The 22,776-nt window shown below is 40.9% G+C and overlaps 1 protein-coding gene across 11 annotated transcripts in view; it reads right to left on the bottom strand.

Moving 5' to 3' along the window:
* The window catches only part of phactr4b (phosphatase and actin regulator 4b), a 30,033-nt gene extending 17,876 nt beyond the window's left edge, over positions 1-12,157 (bottom strand). The window contains exons 1-4 of one of the 11 annotated variants that reach the window (XM_078171865.1): positions 12,008-12,157; positions 5,353-5,436; positions 1,238-1,353; positions 725-769 (exon numbers count right to left, since the gene is read on the bottom strand). In XM_078171865.1, the coding sequence (XP_078027991.1) occupies positions 725-737 (13 nt within the window). In that variant the 5' untranslated portion in view covers positions 738-769; positions 1,238-1,353; positions 5,353-5,436; positions 12,008-12,157. Of the gene's footprint in view, positions 1-724; positions 770-1,237; positions 1,354-5,352; positions 5,437-6,309; positions 6,656-6,738; positions 6,882-8,023; positions 8,246-11,604; positions 11,776-12,007 lie in introns of those variants that run through there. The other 10 variants (XM_078171868.1, XM_078171869.1, XM_033641128.2 and 7 more) reach the window with 10 other exon arrangements.
* Between the last annotated feature and the right edge of the window lie 10,619 nt (positions 12,158-22,776).

The raw sequence follows: 22,776 nt of genomic DNA, 5'->3' as shown, positions 1-22,776 counted from the left end.
CTTAAGCTAAGTGGCTGCTGCCTGTAGCTTCATTAAAGTGGCACTGATTTCTTATCTTACTCTTGTCAAGCATATAACCTATTCCCTACAACGTCTGACAATTTCTTTAATGAAAATTCAACTCTTAAAAACACACTTGTAGATGTTTTTCAGTCTTGCACTGATGAGAATTGAGTATGGCTTTTAATATGAAGTGGCCACAGGAAGTGCTACCTGACAGTCACTAGGGATGGCTTAGCATATTGACAGTTGGGCATTTAGCTGCGTGTTTTTTGGCTGAGTAGTTTTACAAAAGGGAAGTGCTTAACTGAATAGCTACAGGTGACTGTGCACCAAAAACCACCGGTGCAAATAATCAAGGTTAATACTTCCTTTTTCGTTTCAAAGCAGTTAAGCACCTCATTCTCGTAATCAAACTTTAAAAAACAAAAAACGCTTAACTTAAACAATGACGCAACAGATATTCACCGAACCATCTCTTTAACAACACACATGACCAGGGAAATCCCTGAAAAGCCAAGCTTTGGGAGGGGAAACTGATCCTCAACCAGAATGTGAGGTTGAGAAGATGTATGGCTGGAATCCTGAGTGGCTCATAAAACATCAAGAGGCTACACAGACCCCATAAACACAGTGTATGTACAGCGAGATGAGTGGATCTACAGCTCTCTCCAAAGTATTAACACTGCACTTAACAAACCACAACGAGCAACTCGGTACTCACCACGATTTTCCATTACAGAGTTTGAGGCACACCAATCAACGGTTCCTGAAAAACAACAGTGTGAGATGTGAGCTGAGACACAACAGCTGAACAAGTCAGTAATTCAGTTTTTCCTTAAACTTTTTTTTATTTGCAAGTGATGCTCCAAAAACATAAACAATGTAGTCTTAATTTCATGGCGTATTTAGTCTTAAATGATTCGATTAGAATTCCTTAAAAGCCATAATTATCTTTACAGTATAAAAGTATCTGAAGCATCTAACTCAAACTGATCTTGGCAAGATAGACCCCATATTTCTTGACCACTTAAACACTAAATTTAAAATCAAACCACATGTAGTTACGCCTGTTTAGATAAAAGAAATCACATATCTAGGAGTTTACATTTGGTCAACCAAAACTTAATGGCTATGGTTAAATTATCTTTCAATAGCATGTATGTAGCATTGCACTCATTATAAATGACCGTAGCATCATTACCTGTGCATTTATGTTAATAAAAATTATACATACACTATAGAAAGTCATGGGTGGGGTGGGGGTGGTTGAGGCTCCTCAGCAGCAGTGTAGCAGTATTTCTTCAGGTCTCCAGCATGCTTAAGATGGCAGCGCCACCCATCTTAACCCCTCTGATAAAAGACAAACAAAGAGGATTAGATCAGTTAGTCATAAACAGAAATCACGGCAAGAAAGAGTGAAGATGCGTGTATCATCACTACAAAGAACACCAGCATATTTAAACCAGAGTGAGCTTGAGACGTAAGATCCAAATTTCAACTTGACATAAATTGTGATCTGCATTTTTTGCATCTGACGTAGACTGAGCAGAATACAAAAAGCAAATAGAATTTAAAAGAACTACAGCATGGAGAGGACATCAAGCTTAATCTCAGAGATGCAACAAAATCATCCACATTCCTTTGTATTTGATCGTGTGTGCGTCATGAAGCAGAGAAAACAACAAAGGCCCTTAAAAAGAGACAAAATATGAAACATCAACATGTAAGAAAATCTCACAGTTTGGTACAGCTTGAAGTAAACGGACTGCAGCAGACTCCGGTCATCTAAAAAAAGACAATGATGCTACAGTAATCCTCAAAACTGGATGACTGGAGTGTGAATCCATATCTGTTACGTCACTACTGATGGTAGTGTTAAAAATCTCGTGGGAGAACAGTTTCCTGGCATTCGCTCAGACCTTTGCTTCCAACTGGGCATCGTTCAAACTATTCACGTGTAAAAAGTCAAAACGCTCTCGTCAAAACACTTCAATAATGTAATTAAACACTTTTGTTGGCCGAGTGCATCGCTTCGTACCCACAAAGTAACACTCTTAAGTCCCTGAAGTGGGCGAATTTATGTATAGCAAAAAATATTCTGCTGCTGATGACTGTAGTTACTGACAGAGCTGGAATAGCAAATACCTAACAAAAGGGTTTATTAGTTTCCAGGAATACAAAGATGCATAAGCAGAAGACAGACTGATAGAGACCCAGGGCAGAGAGCAGCAGAGCGGGGCAAAACAGAATCAACTGTAATTCAACTCAGTTTGATATCGTCAGATCGAAGCTGTTGTGAAGTGATTTCCAGCACATCTCTTAGACTGGAACACAAAAGGTCTTTATAAAAGAAACTGAGAAAATGAGCAGGCTTTACTTTCCTGAACCTACTGGACCTGTTGCATGTACCCATCTGTTGAGAATGGAAATATCAACATCTGCTCTTGACAGTTCAAAGAGAAAAGAGGACAGAGCATGAATTCCAGCTGCGCCACGAGATAGGATCGAAAGGCAATAAAAAGTAGTGAAAGATCCATTTCTCATAATGCTGAAAATAGAGCGGTCATGATTAGGCCAATGAATTAATCTGCTACTTCGATAACTGACTGATTGTTTTAGCCATTTTTTGAAGCAAATATTTCATGGTTTCAGCTTCTTAAATATGAGGATCTGCTGCCTTTCTGTGTTTGACATCACTGTAACTTTAATATTTACGCTATTTTAAGACCTCACCTTGAGCTCTACATCTGCAATGTACACTCCTCCTTACAGAGATTTTATAGAAACTATTATATAGAATTCCAGTATGTTATTGCCATGGCCCAAGAAAGCTCAATAAATATTTGAGAACATGAGCTACTCTCTCTCAAAGCCAGAAGCCAAGTCTCAAACTTGTGACGTCATCAAGTTTAAAGTCTGGAGCTGCTCCACAGACAATGAATGATGGATCTTGTGGACACACAGAATGTTTTTTTGTTTGTTTTTTTTTTTAAAGATTATTTTTTGGGCTTTTTGCCTGGACAGGATAGTGTGAAATGGGGAGAGGGGGGAACGACATGCAGCAAAGGTTTGCAAGCTGAAATCAAACTCGCGACCGCTGCAGCGAGGCATCACCTCTATACATGGGGCAGTTGACCTGGAAATCCAGATACCCCGCCCCTAGCAAATTCTAATTTGCACTGCACGGTTATCTGGCCCCAACGAGCAGAGCCCGCTGAATCGCCAATCAGATCAGTCTATCTGACAGAGGCGGGCTCTGGGCGGGCGTAACATGATGAGAAGAGCACTGCGCTGTAGGAGTCGAAAAGTAAACAGCCAAGATGGCAGCTGCCGAAGGACCGCGTCCATTCAATTTAGCTTTGGAAGAAACACTAAGCCAACTACACTTATCTTTTTCCTTGAGAGAGGAACAGAAGACTGCTCTAGAAGCCTTTGTTTCCAGGAAGGACGTTTTTGCTGTTTTGCCGACGGGATACAGCAAAAGCATAATAAATCAGTTAGCCCCACTGGTCCACAAACAAATGGGGCTTACTGCAATGAATACGTCACCTTGTTTTTTTGCTCTGATTGGCCATGCTATCCAATTGCGTGCGGCAGCATTTGAAATGCCTCAGTTAGTGCCGCCCCTTGGGTAGGAAGGGTGTATCGGTGAGGGCCAGACTCAAAATCTTTCTAGATTTGAGTCTGGATTTCCAGGCTATGGGGCATTGGCACTATCCACTAAGCTACCGACGCCCCAGAATGTTTGTTTTTAAATCCAAATGAGCTTTATTCTATTGTAGGCTTGGGTGGTATCTCGGTATTATGGTATACCAGGGTATTTAAAAAGTCCTGACAGTATGATTTTCAACACCATCAAAACTACTCTATTAAACGCACTGTGTGTAGCACACAGCATGCACCACCAGAGGTCAGTCTCTGGTCTCTACTGGTGGAAAAGGCAGCTGGTGGTGGTGGGGATAACATCTCAGAACTCTTAACAGCCGGTCAGCAACAGCAGAGAGGCCAAAGGGAAATAGTTTTACAACCAACTCAGTGAACTATCCAAACCAGATTTGGTGATTGTTGGAACAGTGGACTAACTAACTGAATGACTATCAAAGCTAACCAAGATGGTTTTGGTGAGATTTATTTTGTTTCTGTCAGTTTGAATGAAGTGTTTTACCATGAGTTAAAACAGCAGTTAAGCTAGTCGTAGTTCTGTGAAAGAGAGAAACGGGTATTCAAAATGGGGGAGGTTGTATTTCTCTGTTTAATGAGGAAACTAGTTGCAAAAATATGCCATTCTTGACATTTTGTCAGTTTCTACTGTGCATTTATTTGACTGTAAAGCCTAAGAGAGCCTGAGGAAAGTAGTGAACCCGACAGTCACAGAGGGTTGGGGGTAGTGCCACAGACTAATATTGTCATATACCATATACCCCGGAGAAATTTCAGGAAGGTATGGAGGTATTAAAAGTTAGATACCACCCAAAGATATTCTATTATAGCGTTCGCAGGCCTGAAACAGATAATCTGGCCATATACTCAGAACAAAACGCTGGGTGCTTTCAGTGTCATCTACATCTTTCCAAATTCATTTTGGAGCAGATCCAGAGTTTGTACTTGATGACATCATACATTTGAATTTTAGCACTCTAGTTTCTGGGTTTGGGAGAGTTATTCAAATTTACAAATATTTTTAGACTGTTTTAAACCACAGGGAAAACATTTTTGACTTTTGAAAACAGTAGTTCCCTTTAAACAAAATAAATATAATAATGACATAAAAATAATAATAAGCTGCAGCCCAAGACCTCATGGCATCTTAACACACTGGACTGCAAGTTGACCTTACTTTGCTTAGCTTCAATACTATGAAAACCACATCTTTGGGGGTAATGGAGAAAAACCAGCAGAGGCATTTTCTTTGCATGAGAAACCAAAAAGCAAAAGCATGAGAAAAAAATGCTGGTTATAACTAGCAGTGAAAAAAAATGCCTATGACCCAAAGTCTAACCCCAAATGAGACCGCAAGATTCCTTCAGTTGCTCTCTCCACAGCGCATGCAAAGCAATCCTTCTGGTGTACTAATGGACCTTCATATCGGCTTACATTTTTGTGAATTACTGGTCTAACCAAACTGCAGCATCTCTGTCTTGCGGGCAAGTATTATTATCAATGAATGGCAGGATAACAGCAAAAGTGCTGTCGGACTCTGTGAAAGCGTCCAGGCCACAGGAGGCCCTTTGATAAGACTATCATTGTAATCAGTGATCAATGTCCTGCCATGAAGCACAGCGCCGTCTGTCCAAAGCATGCATGGCTGGGTAACAAATCAGATGGGTAAACTCAGAAACAATTTCCTACCTTTACAATTATATTCTGACTTTTGGCATTCTTCTCTGTTCCTCTTCCAGGCCAATTTACTGGCAGGGTCAAAGGTGAACTTCCCTATCAAAAGAAGAAGCCCGAGTAACGAAACTTGGACATCAAACAGGTCAATAATCCTGCCAAACATTACATCAAACGGGCTTTAAAGAATTGTTGTCATAGTACAGCCGTCCAAACAGACTGGAGGAGAACCCTAACACCACTGAGAGGAGGCAGATGTATCCGTGGTTGGAGATGATTTTTTTTACACTCCCGCCCAGTGCCACAGCCTTGGCTGGATGACTCAAAATAATCGAGCTGAGTGGTGAGCGTTTTGCTCTATCCAGGGAAAGAGAAAATATCTTTGGTGTCTGAAAGTATGAGCGGATTTGAGGCAGTGAGGGGGTAGAGCTACAAATACTGAGCATTTTCCACCAGCTCAACCACAACCTCATGTTATGTGTGCATCAACTAGATAAATTCCACAATCCAATATTGTTCTGTTTCACTTGCTGTTTCTGTCACGCTCACAGCCAGTCTCAGAATGTGCCCATAAAAAAGGGATGTTGATGGCCTACTTCCCTTCTGAGTTGTTAACCCTCTCCCTGCTCTGTGCTGTATACAGAGCAGATCAATATGAAGTCTCTCCAAACTTTTGCGAGACCCTCTGTCGCTCAGTGTTTGCACTGTCACAAAAGATATTTTCTCTGACGCCTCTGACAGCTGCCACGAGTCACTTCAGAGTGTTGGGCAAACAAGTCAAAGATGACATGACGCACTCGACCAATTAATGACCTAAACACCCAACTGGAGCTGAAATATTCTGACAGAAGAGTAAATAAATGAGTCATAAAGTTACCTCCCCTCCTCATCAATCTGCAACTCATACTACAGTCTTCGTCTGCAACTCTATACAGTCAGGACCTTGTTCGAAAACTCTTATTACAAACCCACATCCTTTTCACGGATGATACCAGCTGGGAGCTTGTCCTCTTCCCAGCTTCCGTCCCACAAACACTCTCACCAGGAATAGGAGCCACCAATCAGGTATGCGAAAGTAGCCGTTACAGACCGCCTAGATGTCCCGACCGTATAATCTTCTGTGGGGTGCACACACCCTCACTGGCGCACTCTACTAGCGCTGATTCAATTACGATGGGAGCGGAAATGGCAGCAGCTGGCTGAGTTATGCCATCTTTAAATAGCAGTGCGCTTCTTTCTCCAGGGCTTGGGTTTTTGGGCACAAAAAGATGCCAAGTCAGTGGAGTAAAATCATTAACTCCACACTTGAGACTTCTGTCTAAGACAGAGTGAAGTTACAAGATGGTTCAAAGCTGATTTAGTAGGTCCTGAGTCAGGTGGACTGAGCTGACGCATACTTACAGGCCGGCTCCAGAGAGGTATCAATGATAGATGTGTAGATCAGAAAAAGTGGCTGCTGTTTGGAAGGCAAACCTGCAGTCTCTCTGCTTGGACCTTTCCGCAGCGTGTATCCGAGCACCACGGTTTCCGCACCCCTCTCCGAAATGGATGGACGAGGGTGTCTGTTCCCAATCCGGGCTGGGTGAGCGTCATCACGAGCCTGCCCCAGAAAAGCATCATCCACCACAGGGACCAGTGGCCCACTTCTCTCTTTTTTTTTTTTTTTTTTAAACAAGGAGCCCAAAATGCTCCTCGCCTTTGCTAAACTTTTCTCAGTGTCCCCCCACCTGTGTGAGGACCGCACTGCAGGGATAACTTACCGCCATGCAACACAATGCATCCACACAGCAACAACATGGTGCATATGTTCAGTTTACACAGCATCTCCAGGCTCTCCACCTCTGCTCCCTTGCCTTGGGGGGGGGGACATTTACCCGAGAGCTTCCGAGGAATCTCAGGCACACATCAGTCTCATCTGTGGTCTAACCGAATCAATCAGGCCCAGCTGACAGCTTAACCATTGGTGGTTGCCGCTTAATGGCCCATTAAAGTGGGGGGGACTTCCAATGGGAAGTGGAAAGAGCTCAAACACAAGGCATGAGGCAGCATTTTGTTCTTGGAGGAGAAAATTAACTTCAGGAGCTATTACGCCACAGGCAGATGAAACCAGAGAAAATGCATGTTACTGAATAGGAGAGGGCGAGGAAGCACCTGAGCCAGGGTTTAAAGAGGTCTACATGAGCCAAACATACTTGGTTCACAGTAACAAATGCACTGAAAAGAAATATAGCTAGTAAAACAATAATTATGAACACATACATGCCCTTTTTAAGCTTGTTTGGTTATTTAAAAACAGCTTTTATCAGTAGGTTTCAGGCAAAAAGTGTCAGCCTACTCTTGTAATGTGAATAAGTGACTGTATGTTCCTTATGGCATCCAGTATCACAATGCCCTTGAGGAAATACACTCTCCTTAGTCAATAATACAACATATTACTAAAAAATTAAAGTAAAAAAAAAACTTTGCTAGGCTACCAGCTCCAGAATTACACGTTAATACCACACACATGCAAGCGCAAATATTCCCCGTGAAGATGAACAGGCGAGTGTATCACGTCTTCCATCTTTGCCCGAATACTCCGTGTCCTAATTAGATTTAAATGGAGCGCTGATTTCTACTTGTATCGCCGAGCTGAGGCTGATTGTTACTTAACCACTTCCTTTCCTGAGGCAAGATTACAAATTACCTGAGAGGTGGACTCGGTCTATCGCGTGAAAAGCATCAAATTACACAGCTGTTACTCCCGGCAAGAGGAGAAAGAGGAGCCCGTGTGTGTGTGGAGGCTTCCTACATCGACCTGCCTCCCTCTCCGCGAGCGGATCTCGCGCCAGTGGACTCAAGATGCTGCTGAGTGACTGAGAGAGGAGCTGCGTCGAAGCCGCCGCAGCAAGCACGCACACTTCCTGTCACGGCTTTCAAAATAAAAGCCGATGTAGCATTTTGCTACGTTGTGGGGGGCGTTTCGTTTGAAACGTTTAAAGTAATAAATAAATAAGGGAGCGTTTGTTATGTATGTTTTTGCTTTTGTTGCTCATATTTTAGTCACTTGCTTTTCACATATAGTGACATGCATTTGGGCACCCCTGGTCAACATTTATTTTACTGTTAATAGTTACTGTGAATAGTTTTTTTTTTTTAACTTTAAAAGATTTAATTAAAAAAATAATAATCTTAAAATATTGAGGAAATGTGTGATCTTTAACTTTTTGTCCTTTGGACATCAGGGGTCATATTCACAAAGCTTCCTAGTGCAAAGAGATGCTCCTACTGACAAAATTCTTGTGACATTTTCTTAGAATTTCCCCTTAAAGTTACGACTATGTATGCCCTTGTAAAGAAAAAAGTCATTCACAAAGCATCTTAGACCTTAAAAGTGCTCCTAAGGAAGCTTTAGAGTTTGTTAAATGGAGGAGAAAATGGTGGAAGCACAAAGAGGCTGGAGGTATACCACTGGATGGAATGCTACAAGTTAGATTGTGCAGGGATAATATGTGTGGTTGATTTCATTAGGCATACGCAGACATTTCCCACCTAACGCTATAACACCAGAAATAAAATGATCACAACAGAAAGATATTTGAAAACTGGAAAAATGCAACAGTGCAGCAGTGATGATTTGGGTCTGTCTAAACCTTCCATCAGCAGAGTGATCACACTAAGAGTGACAGCACTTTAAACAGTCAGTAGTTCATTTCATTTCCACTGGGTGTCCACGTCTTGCAGAATGCATCATACCTAGCAACGGGGTCAACCACACCTCCTCACTAAGGTAAAATTTTCTGTCCCTTCCTTGCTCAGAGTTGCCTTGAGAACTCTCCTAAATCACTCCTAAGCTAAGACTCCTTGCTAAAAGTTTTTAGCCTAAGTTAGGAGCCTTCTGAGGGTATTCTCAGAATGTTTGTGAATACCGCCCAGGGTCATCTTTTACATCTTTTTTTAGTGCACATGAACTAAGTTAGATGAGTAAGTGTAGTTAATGGAAGTAGCAAAGTTTGACTCTAAGAGCTCTGCGATGTCGCACACAGGTGAGCGCCATCTTTAGCATTTAGCTCAAAGCACCACTGTGTCACATAGTTAAGTAAGCAGAAGATGAAGTGATCTCCAAATGGCATGGAGTTAAAGATGGAACATGCTTTTCAACATTTTAAGCAGGATTAGTGAATTAATTTTGTTTTGTACAAATTTAAAGTGAATAAAAGGAAAGACGCACCATGCAAAAGTCTGGGAACCCCAAGACATTGAGCTCCCACATAACTCTTACCAGGGTCTGAGATTTTAATTAGCTTGTTAGGGCTATGGCTTGTTCACAGTCATCATTAGGAAAGGCCAGGTGATGCAAAATTCTAAGCTTTATAAATACTCCATCTCCTGAAACCTCATCCCAACAATCAGCTGCCATGGGCTCCTCTAAACAGCTGCCTGCACTCCAACAACTAAAATAACAGATGCAAACAAAGCAGGAGAAGGCTATAAGAAGACAGCAAAGTGTTTTCATGTTTCCCCAGTTGGTAATGTAATAAAGAAATGGCAGTTACTGTGGCAGGAAATGGCAGGAACTGAGGAGGTCAAGTTGAGGTCTGGATGACCAAGAAAGCTTTCAGACTGCACCACTCGTAGCATTGTTAGAAAGGCAAATCAAAACCCCTGTTTGATTGCAAAAGACCTTCAGGAAAATTTAGCAGTCTCTGGAGTGGTGGTGCACTATTCTACTGTGCAGTGACACCTATATGAATATGACCTTTCCTGTGTCCTCACGACAAAAGTCAGCATCAGGAGTTTGCAAAGGAATGTCTAAACAAGCCTGACGTACGTAGCCTACTGATCATGCAGGGTGCCCAAAACTTTACTTCAGCCTTTTTCCTTTTTTGTTATTTTGAAACTGTGAAAAAAATTCTTACAACATTGAAGAAATGTGTCATCTTTAACTTTCGCCATTTGGAAATCAGGTCATCTTTTACTTGCTCAGCTATTAAGGAACAGTGGCTACGTTTACATGCATGCTAGTATTACGATTATGACGATATTCTGAATTTGATTAGGCTCACGCAAACAGCATATTCTACTTAGATATTTGGAATTAGGTCTTTTTCCAATTCTATCTTTTCAATTAGGACTCGTGGGATATAATTCAGGTTTGGGCATGTATACAGCACATTCGGAATATGCGTCTCAATTGAGGTTTTTACCCCAATTGAGACACACAGCCTCTTGCTTGTATGGTCGTCTCTGTGTGTGTTGTCATGGAGATGTTGTACACAAACAAGCGTCAACCTCTGAGGCTGAAAACTGAGGCCAATGCAGAAGTGCCAGAAGTGCAGTTCATCGAATGGCCACTAGAAACTGGTTCCAAAACAGAGTCAATCCTCACAACCCCCCATGTTAAAATGTCCAACTTTATAGTAAACATATTTTTGCTGTAACAAACAGAAATAAACATATTGAAAAATGTTGGGTCTACCGGGATTGACTCGCTTCCAGAGCCAGCCTCAAGTGGCCATTCAAAAAACTGCAGTTTTTGGCACATCTGAGTCTGCTTCATTTTTCAGCCCTGGCAGTTGCCGCTTGGTTACAAATCAGTGTTTCTCCAATGCTCGTTTGGCATGATGGAGAGGGATTGCTAGCCCAACACCTGCTAATGTGAGCTCGCCTTTTTTCTCCAACCTAAATCAGGAGCTGAAATATCTGTAGGGGTCTCTTCCTCTCCAAAAGAAATGAACCCTCAGATTTAAACAGGTAAAAACACTCATGTTAAAATAAAATTAATGTTTTATTGAGACTCTAGTCACGCAGAGGTTGCTAAATGGCTGATGCGAAATCACAAATGGCCCTATCTCGAGCCAGCATTTGGTGTGTCCGCTCTGGGCTACTGTAGAAACATGGCGATCTCCATGGAGGAGGACCCGCTCCCTATGTAGATATGAATGGCTTATTCTAAGGTAATGAAAACACAACAATTCTTATTTTCAGGTCATTATACACTAAAGAAAGCACAGGCTGCTTATTATATTGTATTATATTTTCTGCCAGTATACCTAAATCCTACACTCTGAACCTTTAAAGCCGCGTGGAATCGAGCACCTCCAAAATGAAGCTACAAGTCAGAGAGCATTGATCTGGAGACTGATCAGTTTCCGATTGAAGCATCATCCCCCTTCCTGATGGCTGCAGAGAAAATAACACATGCAGGGTGAAGCGTTTGTAGCGGCCTGTACGAGTCTTTTTCCACATCATGACGCGCAGCTATGGGGGAAATAACAGCATACAGACCTTTACGGTGCATCCCACTGACAGAAACATCCGGCTACAAACATCGACACACACCATCTACATCCCGGAGATCACACGCATCCTTTGTTGTGCACGGACAGACGCCTGAGCAGAGATGAGTGGAAAATGGAGTTTGAGATGGTGAAGCAGCAGCAGCAGCACTGACTTCAGCGAAAAGGCAGCACACACACTCATCCCACAGCACCCGGGACGAGACAATATATTAACACGCAATGCTGCACTGTATACGTGCAGTTTGCTCCAATGCCGGCTTGTTGTGCAGCGGCTAAGTTGGAGCGCAACTTGGTTTATTGTCTGCGGAGAGATCTTCCCTCCAAACTCACTGAGGCTCATCCGCTCCCCCCGTGCCCTCAGCTGTTAGCCTACCTCTCTCCTCACTCACCTTCCTCCGCCTCCTCTTCACAAATTAGTTACAGCCGATGTAAAAATAGCAGCCCGGTCATTTCCTCACTTCACACTTTCCCCCTCTTCCACTGCCCGGTCCAAACATTTTACGCATTTACCGGAAACCATCCCGAGCTGGGCATCTCGGTACCGGTAGTTCTTGGTGGAAGCTGCAGCTCCTCTGTGGGCGTTGCGAACACGGCTCCTCTTTGTGTCAGGAAGACTCCAGTACCCACCAGGCATTGCATTGCATTTATCTAGGGTGGGGAGGGGGGTGCGGGAGAGCATTCCGTTATATTCTCCAAATCCCTACTGTGATAATACAACACTACAAAGCAGAGAGGTTCACTTCTACCGTCCTTTATCCATCATTTTATTACTCAGTTAAAACAGTTTGCACATTTAAAAACACTAAAATGAACCCTATTGTCATGATCCATCACTATGTGACAACTTAAAAACTTTACACACCATGCTATAATGATGAATGAATGGGGTAACATTTAAAAATAAAATACTGCTGCAAAAATTGCATTGATATCTGTGTTTTATTTTGTAGGAAAAGGGTTTGGACCAAAACACAGCAGATCCACCCTCACAAAAACAATCCTGATATTTACTGTACAGTATTTTTTAAATGTTTTTCGTTTAATCTCATTTTATTTTAATAATATAATAATAATAAACTTCATTTATAGCACCTTTCAAAACACAGTGACAATGTGCTTTACAAAACCGAATAAAACACGAGACAAATGAAACAAGATGAAAGCAATAAAAACAGAATACACATCACAGAGTAAAACACACAGCAATAAAGCAGGTAAAATCACAGAAAGGCAGTTTTAAACAAGCAGGTTTTCAAAAGTGATTTAAAAGATGAGACTGAGTTTGCAGCCCTGATCTCCTCAGGTAGGTCAGTACAATGTCGGGTAAGCTGTAACTGCAACGTCTCTGTCACCTTTGTGAATTTTACAATGTCTAACATGACTTCTTCATTTAATACAACCTCATCATTTGTTGCACTTTCATGCCAGAAATCATTCCCAAAGATATTTTTGTCATTGTGTCAGTGTTAATATCCCAAGTCTTCAGTTGCAACTATCCATAGCAGCAGCTACAAAGGTCATACTTAATGATAAGTATTTTAATTTCCACATGCAGTTTGTGCATTCCTATTATTTTGACCAAATGTGTCAGCTATTTGAAGGCAGAAGTGGAATATGCAGCTACAGAGGCCCCATCAGCTGCCATCAGGGGGTCCCCTTCACAAATTGTGTTAAGTGGTGAGTCATAATTTCTGTTTTTTTTTTCCCAGGAGTGGATACATTTTGTATTTTGAGGTGCTTGTGTTCTTCCATTTTATGCTAATTTACAGTTCTTGTCCACTACATTTCAGAGGGAAACAAAACACTTTTTACTGCATTAAATTTGATAACATATGTTATTTTTCAGATTCCTCTTAATAATACAAAATAGAATCAACAGAAGAAATATGATGTTTTATTATATGCTACAATAAGACTTTTTTGGGTGGGATTTCAACCGATTAAGCAAAATCTAAAGCAATTAAAATTAGCCTCACCTTTACTAGCAGCAACATTTAATTTGTGTATATGTCAATGCATTGATAATCAATTATATTAATATGCATTAGTCTAATTTTTAATATATAGTTTGCACAGTGAGTACTTTTATGTTTGGTACTTACAGTAAAGTATAATTGATGCTAATAATTGTGTGCTTAAACTTGAGTAGATCTACATTGTAGTAGGCCTATTGCTGCTTCTAAATGAGCTAAGATTTTTCCACCAGTGGTTAAATCATGATTTAGTTTTTTGGGGGCTCTAAAATGGTGTCTGTCAGCCTGCTACACACCACCATCCTGCCAAAGACGAGTGTTGTTGTTGTTGTTGTTGTTATTGTTGTTGTTGTGCAATAACACAGTTGAGTGAAATCTCTGATTAGTCCTAAGCTTCATAGACTGCCTGACAAAAGTTTCAGAGACAAAGCATCTGACTTATTGAGCAAGTGTGGTGGAAAAAGTATCATTTGCTTCAGTAACAACATAAGTCCATTACAAGTCCCGCATCCAGATATCTAAATTATTAAGTATTATAAGTGTCATATAAAGGCAGTGATTCTGTTGATGAGCACATCATTTAAGGGGAAAACTCAAAGAGAGAACATACATTTTGTTTTGCCAGATTTTTGGACAGTACCTCTAGTATATATATACAAATGTAGATGACAGTTTCCTAAAGCTGTAAGCAGCAAGTGTTGAATAGGTGGTGTCATCAGGTGGTCCTTTTTAAAGTTTTGGTCACTGAATGCCATCCATGAGAGTGTGAGAGATGTGTTATGGTAGCCAGAGGCCATCTACTGGCCAACTACAGTGATAGCACGCTTCTTCACTCTTGTAGCCCCAATTTACTGTACAGTATATGAGATTTAACTTGTCATAAACACCACTGTGCATCTATCAGTCCATCAAAAGATCCAGGGGTTATTTAAGGACTAGCTCATACACTATGGATTTATTAGACTGAAACCTGGAGCATTTAAAACTGCTGTAAATATGACATCATGAACACAAGGAAACATTTTGATCTATCAGGGAAAAAGCTGAAACTAATAAAAGAAAAAATCTTCCTCATGAGCGTTTGATGTAACATATTTCCACAGAGGAAGCCGATGGTGGTGTGTTTATACAACACATCAGACCATATCTGGAGTCTTCCTGGTTCAATAGTTTATCTGTGATTTCCTTAATGTTTGAGATAAGAGATGATCTCAGATAAGGTGTCGGCTTCAGACTTTTAAAGCTTGTTTTATGATAATTTTTTTTTTTGATAGTTTACAACATAAAAACATTTGTGATATGATCATTTACCATATCCTGTGGTACATGACGGAGACAGGCTGCAGTGTTGCACCAAATATCTGAAGAAAAATGTTGCTACAAAAGTATGATGAGCAGACGTTAAGAAAGAAATGCTTAGGAGGAGCAGTCCACAGCATGACACTGCATGTTTTGTATGCTTAAATCATCTTTACTAATATCTGTGCTATTGTATTGTTCTGCAAGATGGACCACTAGCTTTTAATGAATAAAAAGCTGTACAACTGCAATAATAAAGCTTATCCACAGTAAAATCACTGTGAAACACCACATTTTTTTGAGTTAATGTGTTGCACTGGCTGTTTACTCTTGTGTCGTTTATCAACAGGCCCGAATCAACTGATATTAAGTCTGGCTGGTATCTCTGAGTGAAACTGATATCGCTGATACACTAACCATAAATCAATACATGAAGCACTTTCCTTGGAAGTGCCCCACAGTGATGACGAGAGCATGTTGGAGAAGGGAGAGACCGTTTAATGGTGATAGTTCTTTCACTGTCAAGGAAAGGAAACTATCAAAGTGAGCCTTTGCACTTTGCTCTATTCTGTGTGACAGTGTCGCACAGTATGGACTGTTCCTGCACGGGTTAAGTAGTTCAGATGTTGACATGAACAGGACAGGCAGCTGTCTGAGCCCAACATAAAGAAACATGATCCTGTGCCCTGGTGGTAAAGAATCATTGCAATGCACAGTGGAGGGTAAAACGCACGCTTGTTCTGCTGTCAGGGTTAGTTTATGTTTTCAACTGTAGGATCCGCATGTCTTTGCATGATACAGTACAGCCTTTTTGCAAAACACCCCCCATGGTAGATCCCCAGCAACAGCTGTATGCATGTGTGTGTGTGAGGGTGGGTGGGTGAGACGCTGGCCTATTGCCGCACTGCACATTCTTGGGGAGCAGCTGTGGAATATTTGACCACTGGCTGCATCAGGATTGTTGAGCAGCACATCTCTGCTTTGACAAGTTTCTCATTTGCTGAGTTGCTGATGAATGGGTGCGCTCATGAAGCTTTATGGATGCTAATAGGCCCTCCCTTATAATAACAAACACCCATAAGCGCTGAGGCAGTCAACCTGTGACTCATGATGAGCAAGATGAGGACAAAGTACCTCTTACAGCCTTATTATTTATAATTTTAAAGCAATTATTTCAACGCATGAGCGTAATTTTCTTGATTTATTGCTGAACTCTTTCGCTCAGCTCACTCAGCTGGAAAGATGTACGACACAGAGGGCTATTCTAAGAGTGGGAACATGCTGTTAGCAATCATGATCAATGCCAGTTGTTGGCTGTGACCCAAAAGAATGCCTCCTGAGTAAATCAAGACACGGCGCAGCTAAAGCATTTAAGGAATGTTTACTGAGTGTGTTCAATCCATATGGGTTATATCTAATGTGATGTGACCATATGAATCTAAATATATCTCAGGGGTCAGTGTTGGTACAGTATATGAGTCATTTACAGGATCCAGTGCTATTCAGCTGTATCACGCTCACAATGTGAATATACGAGATTATGCATACTGTAGCATAAGAGCATTACTCGGCTGCACTCCAGTGGGATTTTGGGGGGAACAGATGCCAGTTAGACCATGGCGACTTCCCCCTCAATAAAAATATACATGAAGGCGTGAAATATCTTAATCACCACATGTTTCTGATCCAACAGCTGCATTGTTTGAGACAATTTTAGGTCAGCATCTGCTCCTTGGGTATATTGAGAAAAACAACCTCAACCACAATGTACACAAATCTATCACTTACATCTAAGCAGTAATTAAATAATACAAATAATAAAAAAAATGCATGCAAGTGGCACTGGGTTGGTACAATCAATGTTAAGAACTGTACTGTCTCTGTATTTTATTACTTTCAAATCTATTAAAACTTGTAAAACTAGTGTTACGTAGGCTATATCTCTGTCAACTGTTAATGTTTTTGTTGAATGTTAGTATGTCAAGGCATAAAAAATCATAGAAGAAGTCATAGTGTGTGCATCTTTCCTAAATTCTATGCTGGCACCCTAAAATGGCACTCAATCATCAAAACTTTGAGATCTAAAATTTTTGCTTCAATACCTCTAAAATGCTAAGTTTAGCTGTGGGTAAATTCCCACTAGAACCCCTTCTTTTGTTGAATAATGGAAGGTGTGGATGTTCAATTGGCGATTACAGCCCTGACTCACATAACTGATATTTGGGAGTGCTGCCAAGTGTAAATATTAGGAACCGTGATAGCTACTGATAGTGGTGGTGGAGAGTAGGCTACATACCTGTGCTTTTACATGGCACATGTTGCACCTGCATAGAAAGACTTATCATATTTATATATTAATAGCCTATATGGAAAATGTAAAAATACCATGATAAGTTTAAGGCAGGAAAACAGAAAAGTCATCTGTGAAAAATGTGTCTTTGAATACTGGCTATGTAACTGCCTAAAGTCACAGTGTACATGTAAACAGAGTTAAAATTCAGCTGATTACAGGATTGTGTTGTGTCGTTTGGACGAATAAATTTTGCAGAAGGAGGCAACCTACAGGGAGAGACTAAAACAAACAAAAATATGTAATGTAATGATTTTTTTTCCCCTTTTCTCATCTGTAGACAGCTGAGAGGTGATGAGGAAACGACTCTGATTGTAGGAGGGAGTGAAACCAGGGATGTCGCATTTTAACCACTAGGCTCCTAACTAAAACAAAATTAAGTTTATGTATTCATCCATTCAAAACTTTATTAAAACTAGGAAATCAGTTGAGAGAGACCCTAATTTTCAGTGATGCAGTGATGCATGAACAAAGACATTAAAAACAATCACTAAACAAACAAAGAACCTTCATGCATATCAATCAAAACAAAATGGAATCATACAAAACAAACAACAATACCAGTAAATCATCACTAAAAGTAGAAATGCAGGGTGATTAACATGTTAAGGTGTAGATGTATAGTTAAAAGCATTTACACTCAATTAAAACAAGATTTGAATAAGACCTTCAAACAACCATAAGGGTGGCAGAGTGTCCAAGTTTAAGGTCTTTTGCAGATTATTCCATGTATAAGGAGCACTGTAAGAGAATGACATTCTTCCTAGTTCAGTTCTGATTAAGGAAATGTGAAGCAACAACCTATTCTGTGAGTGAGTACACAGATTATGTGAGGTCAGAGTTAAAAGCATCTGCATCAAAGCTTTATAAATGTCATAAAGGTGGTGGAGTTATAAGTTGAATCAATAAACTGTACCAATAAAAGCTTGTACCTAAATGAAGATGGCAGGTCAGTGTTTTCAAAAATGAGCCAAATGACTGGTCCTAAATGAGATACTGTATATGCAGTAGTGATTTCTCAGCAGCAGAGCAATGTGGGCGCTTCTTTAGGGTTTGTAAAAGCTTTTATAAGAATCTAATGAAAAGAAAAAAAAATTGTAGCTCAATCTTTATTTACCATTTTGATTTTAGATAAATGTTCACATCCTCTGTAGTGTACTGCTTCAGATGTGTATTATTTTATATTTTATATTTATATCTTTTCATGTTCGTTATTTCACTTTTGTTGTTGCCATTCAGCAGAGTGGCAACATTTCCAAAAATGTCAGTATTACATAAAATAATACATAAAATCTTGTTTTTTTAATATTGATTGATTTGATGTAAGCATGAAAATAATACAAGGTATTTAAATGACAACAACTGTATTATGGTGTATGTAACCTGTTTCTTCTAACTTGTTTTTCCTACCTTTTTTTGTTTTTCCTTTTACAACATTTAGAACAACAACTTTCATCCTTCAGTCCCCATAGATGGACTCCACAGTCACGTAATGCAGATCTAAAGGGCTCAAGTGAGCCAAACAACACAATGCCAGACAGAAAATAACGACCCCAGCCCCAGGAGAGTTACGGGGTGACAGAGTTCTTCAGGCAGTGGCAAACAAAGGGACTTTTCTGGAAGTAAAGAGAAGGAGAAAAGGTGAGAGTTTGCTTGTTTGTTTGGTTAAGGGGAACTTCCTGTTTTGGAGCTCAAAGTTGGCTGAAGTGAACACAATTGTTAAAGCAGTGAAGCCGACTGTATGTACAGTTTAATGTGGGGCTCATGACAATCAGCAGGCCGCAGTGAAGTTAAAAAATCTGTGCAGCAATAATGTCACAGCAAATCATAATGAATCTCAATTTGATGAGTAATCACTAATCTCAGCTTCATAAAAATTAAGAAACAGAATATGTATGTGTGTATCTATGTAAGTTTGTAAGATATCTGAGGGAAAATTCTGATAATGTTCAGAAATACAAAGATACAAGCCGAATATTTTCATTCATGTAATTTACTGTGTTTATTTCTTGGAATAACTGAACTTTCTGAAAGCACTTGGTGGATTGACTCCACAAGGTTACGCTCCAAGCTTTGCTGGAAACCAGTGATTTTCACGTGGTGGTTAACTGGAGTCTCTCCTACTCAGCACCATGGACAGAGTACAGCCACTGAGGCAGCCTGTGGTTTCTCAGCTGACACAGTATGAGTCCTTTTTTCCTTTACTTCACTACTTCGCCCCTCAGTTAATCATTAATAAGCACTCATGTGTTTGTCATATAATCTTTATCTCTTTAAACATTTTACAGGATAGTGAATCTTTTGCTTTATTGTTGCTGTTGGTGCCACTTGGCGACTGGGACATAGAAGCACCTCAAGTTCACATGAATCATTATATCATCAACCCCCAGTGGCCGCATGGGATTTCCAGTAATTGACCCTGAGACTGGCCTGTTACTTCCTGACACTTCATCTCTCTTATTTGGACCGACAGAAATGTTGAAAATGTTTCCTGTTTTGCTGTTTAAGACACAGATGACCATTTAAACCCAGAGATTATCTATGTTCTGAAATATGTTGACATTATGGCAAAAATGCCAAAACAAGGCTTTACAGTACAGTACATTCTAAAAAAAAAGATCAATTAAAGATAACTAGAATTACTGTTTTGCAAACTGGTCAAGTTGCAGTTACCGCTTACATCCATGTTTGTCCAGACTCATATGTAGTCATGACAGTCGACGATTCAAATATGGATACTGATGCAAAGGAGAGAAAAAATCTGAAATGCTGATGCCTCACACATCTCCAACCCGACAGCAGACATGACCCGTACAGTCACCACAGATTGAAGGTGGGTGCCCAAGCTTAGTATCACCAATTCAGTATCAGACCAAATGTCTCCCCATTTCTGTTCCTGAGATATGGCGTTGAAAAATGTCCAGAAAACATTATGATGTCACAGTGAAGTTGACCTTTGACCTTTTAGATATAAAGGGCTCTAGTTTTCCGGCGTGGCGCAGGGTGGCGAACCCCACGCAGAGCTAGTTTCGAGCAGCGCAACCCGAGGCGCGCTCAGTTTGGTAGTTTGGCAGACCGAGGTGCGCTGAGATGGGTGTGGCGGCGCAGCAGGGGGAGGTGTCGACAGATCCAGCTTGGCGCAGTGACAGTTTCGTGCCAAAAGGCTTCGCCGAAGGTGCGCTAAAAGCTCACCAACTGAAACCACGTCTACTGTCAGCGCAGGGGGAGCGCAGCCGGTGTAAGCCGAAGTTTGGCTAACCGGCAGACAGTGCGCACACGTCACCAAAACCTCACAGGCAGGTTTCCAGAATATCAGGCACATTAACAATGCAATAAATACCCCAAAAAAACACTATTCAATGCAACTATCTGCAATCATCACATAAATGTATCTCTGTATCGACTGTCCTGTCGCATCTGATGTCAGATCAAAGGGGATTGGTACCGTTTGGCACACGTAATGGAAACCCAACCTGATTTGATTAACACAGCTGCAAACTAATGAGTTCACATCCCTCTCAGCCAACCACAAACAGCCACAGCATCAGACAGGGAGTATATATTCAGCATCTGTCATCTTAGAAAAGTCAAAAGAAAAGAAACAGAGTGAGACTGCGAGAGAGAAAGAGAGAGAGCGCACGCACGAGAGAAACGCAACATTGATTTACAATTGTGGTGACCTCCTCCCAGGCTACCTTTGCATCATCACCCCGTGGAGGTCTGCTCGCAGTTCTGTAGGCCTATATTCGGACACTGCGAGCTTGGACCTCCCGGACCAAAACATCAGTTTCCTCCTGGGAGAAGTTTGGCTGTCTGACGCTGCTGCTCTCTTCTGCCATGGCGAATTGAGTAAAATCTCATCACGCAATGCATATCAGGGCGAGGAGAGGGGCTCATTTGATTGGTGTGATGTGTGTAAAACCCACTCCACACCTTCTCTCCTCCCTCTTACCGACTTGCGCAGGTAGGAGGGACGGAGGTGGGATAGAGGAGTAGCTACGCCAGGCGCACGGTGTGCCAAACTTGCAAAATCCGCCTGGCCACACCCAGTTGGCGAAGCGCAGGTGCGCTGCGCCCCCGCCTCGCCCGGTCTGCGAAACTAGAGCCCAAAATGTCATCACTTCATTTTATCCTTTTACGGCCAGGCTCCACCAGGCACGTCAGCGGGACGACACGTCTGCAGCGCCAGTCCCGTAGCAGCTCACCCCCCTGTTAATCAATTACAGCAGCTCCACCGGCAACGGGAGCGGCGCAACAACCCCCGTCTGTCGCGCAACAACTCTCTATTTTACGCGGCTCTTCTATTTTTGTCGCGCTACGCTCCCCTACGCGACCCTCCAGCAGATAAAAACTACATGAAATAGTGTGCTAAACGAACACAATGTGATTTTAACCCTGTAAAACCCACTGTTGCAAATTTACAACATCACTTTTAACAATTCTAAAAAAAGGCCTGCAAATGTTTTTTTTTTTCTCAAGACCATATTTACATAGTTAATGGGTCCTATTGTTTGTCCTCACAATGCTATTGGATAGAAGAAGTGTTTATAGGTCTGGTCATCTGGCCATGAACTCACTCGACCTGCAAACTTCCCGTTGAGCTCATCTCCTTTTTTTGCATGACTGGATTTGTCAGGATTAAAGTAAGTAAAATTCCTTAAATATTTTTTTTTGTGTTTATTACAATGTCTAGAACATGTACATATTTAGTTATTTTGTAAAACATTTATCAAATTTGATTTATAGCTTGTTATGGCTATGTTGTAATTCTACAACGTTGGGTCAGTGTGGTAGTCAAAATAGCCTGTGCTTCCTTACACATTACATAAGGTCACTGCACTTCTCACATGGTCACAAATTGAAAAAAAATGTAGTAGAAATTTAAAGTATTAGATGATTCATTGTAACGAAGCTCTAAATGTGCTTTTCTGTTAAATTTTTACTTAGTTTAGCTTAGACCATAATTAAACACATGAATAAATTGTATGGGGTATTTGAAACTCCAGCATCTATAGCAGTATTTGAAACTCCCTGTATCTTTGTAGTTTTTTGTTTGTTTTTTAACTTCTAAATGATCCTGAGCTATTTTTCTCAGTGTTGCCCAAGCAGCAGTTTGTAGCATTAGGAGATAGAAAACGGGTTCTGAATGTTCTGGATTTGTTGGGGGGATGCCTGTTGCATTGTTCAGGGACAGGTGCGAATGGTCTTGAATGTGAACCTGTAAGTGCTCTGGGGGGATGCATGTGTTCCTTTTAGTATGATAAGTAGAGAGCATAATAGGCCAGCCAGACAGTATTGTTTGAATGTAGTAAACCACATTGAAAGTGACGGAGGAAAAAGTTTTGTAAATATATTTTTTTCCAATATTTTTATTTATAAATGCTTATTCATAAAACTATGATTGTTGTGTGATTATTACTCATGATATATACTGTTATGGGGCTAAGTAAGCAATCAACCCTGCAAATGAATACTGCAACTATGCCCAACGTTGCAAATTTACAACATTTCCCTAAAAACTTACTAAAATGTAAAA

Source organism: Epinephelus lanceolatus, chromosome 10 (assembly GCF_041903045.1).
Source record: "Epinephelus lanceolatus isolate andai-2023 chromosome 10, ASM4190304v1, whole genome shotgun sequence".
NCBI lineage: Eukaryota > Metazoa > Chordata > Actinopteri > Perciformes > Serranidae > Epinephelus > Epinephelus lanceolatus.
This window is presented reverse-complemented; position numbering and strand designations above follow the sequence as displayed.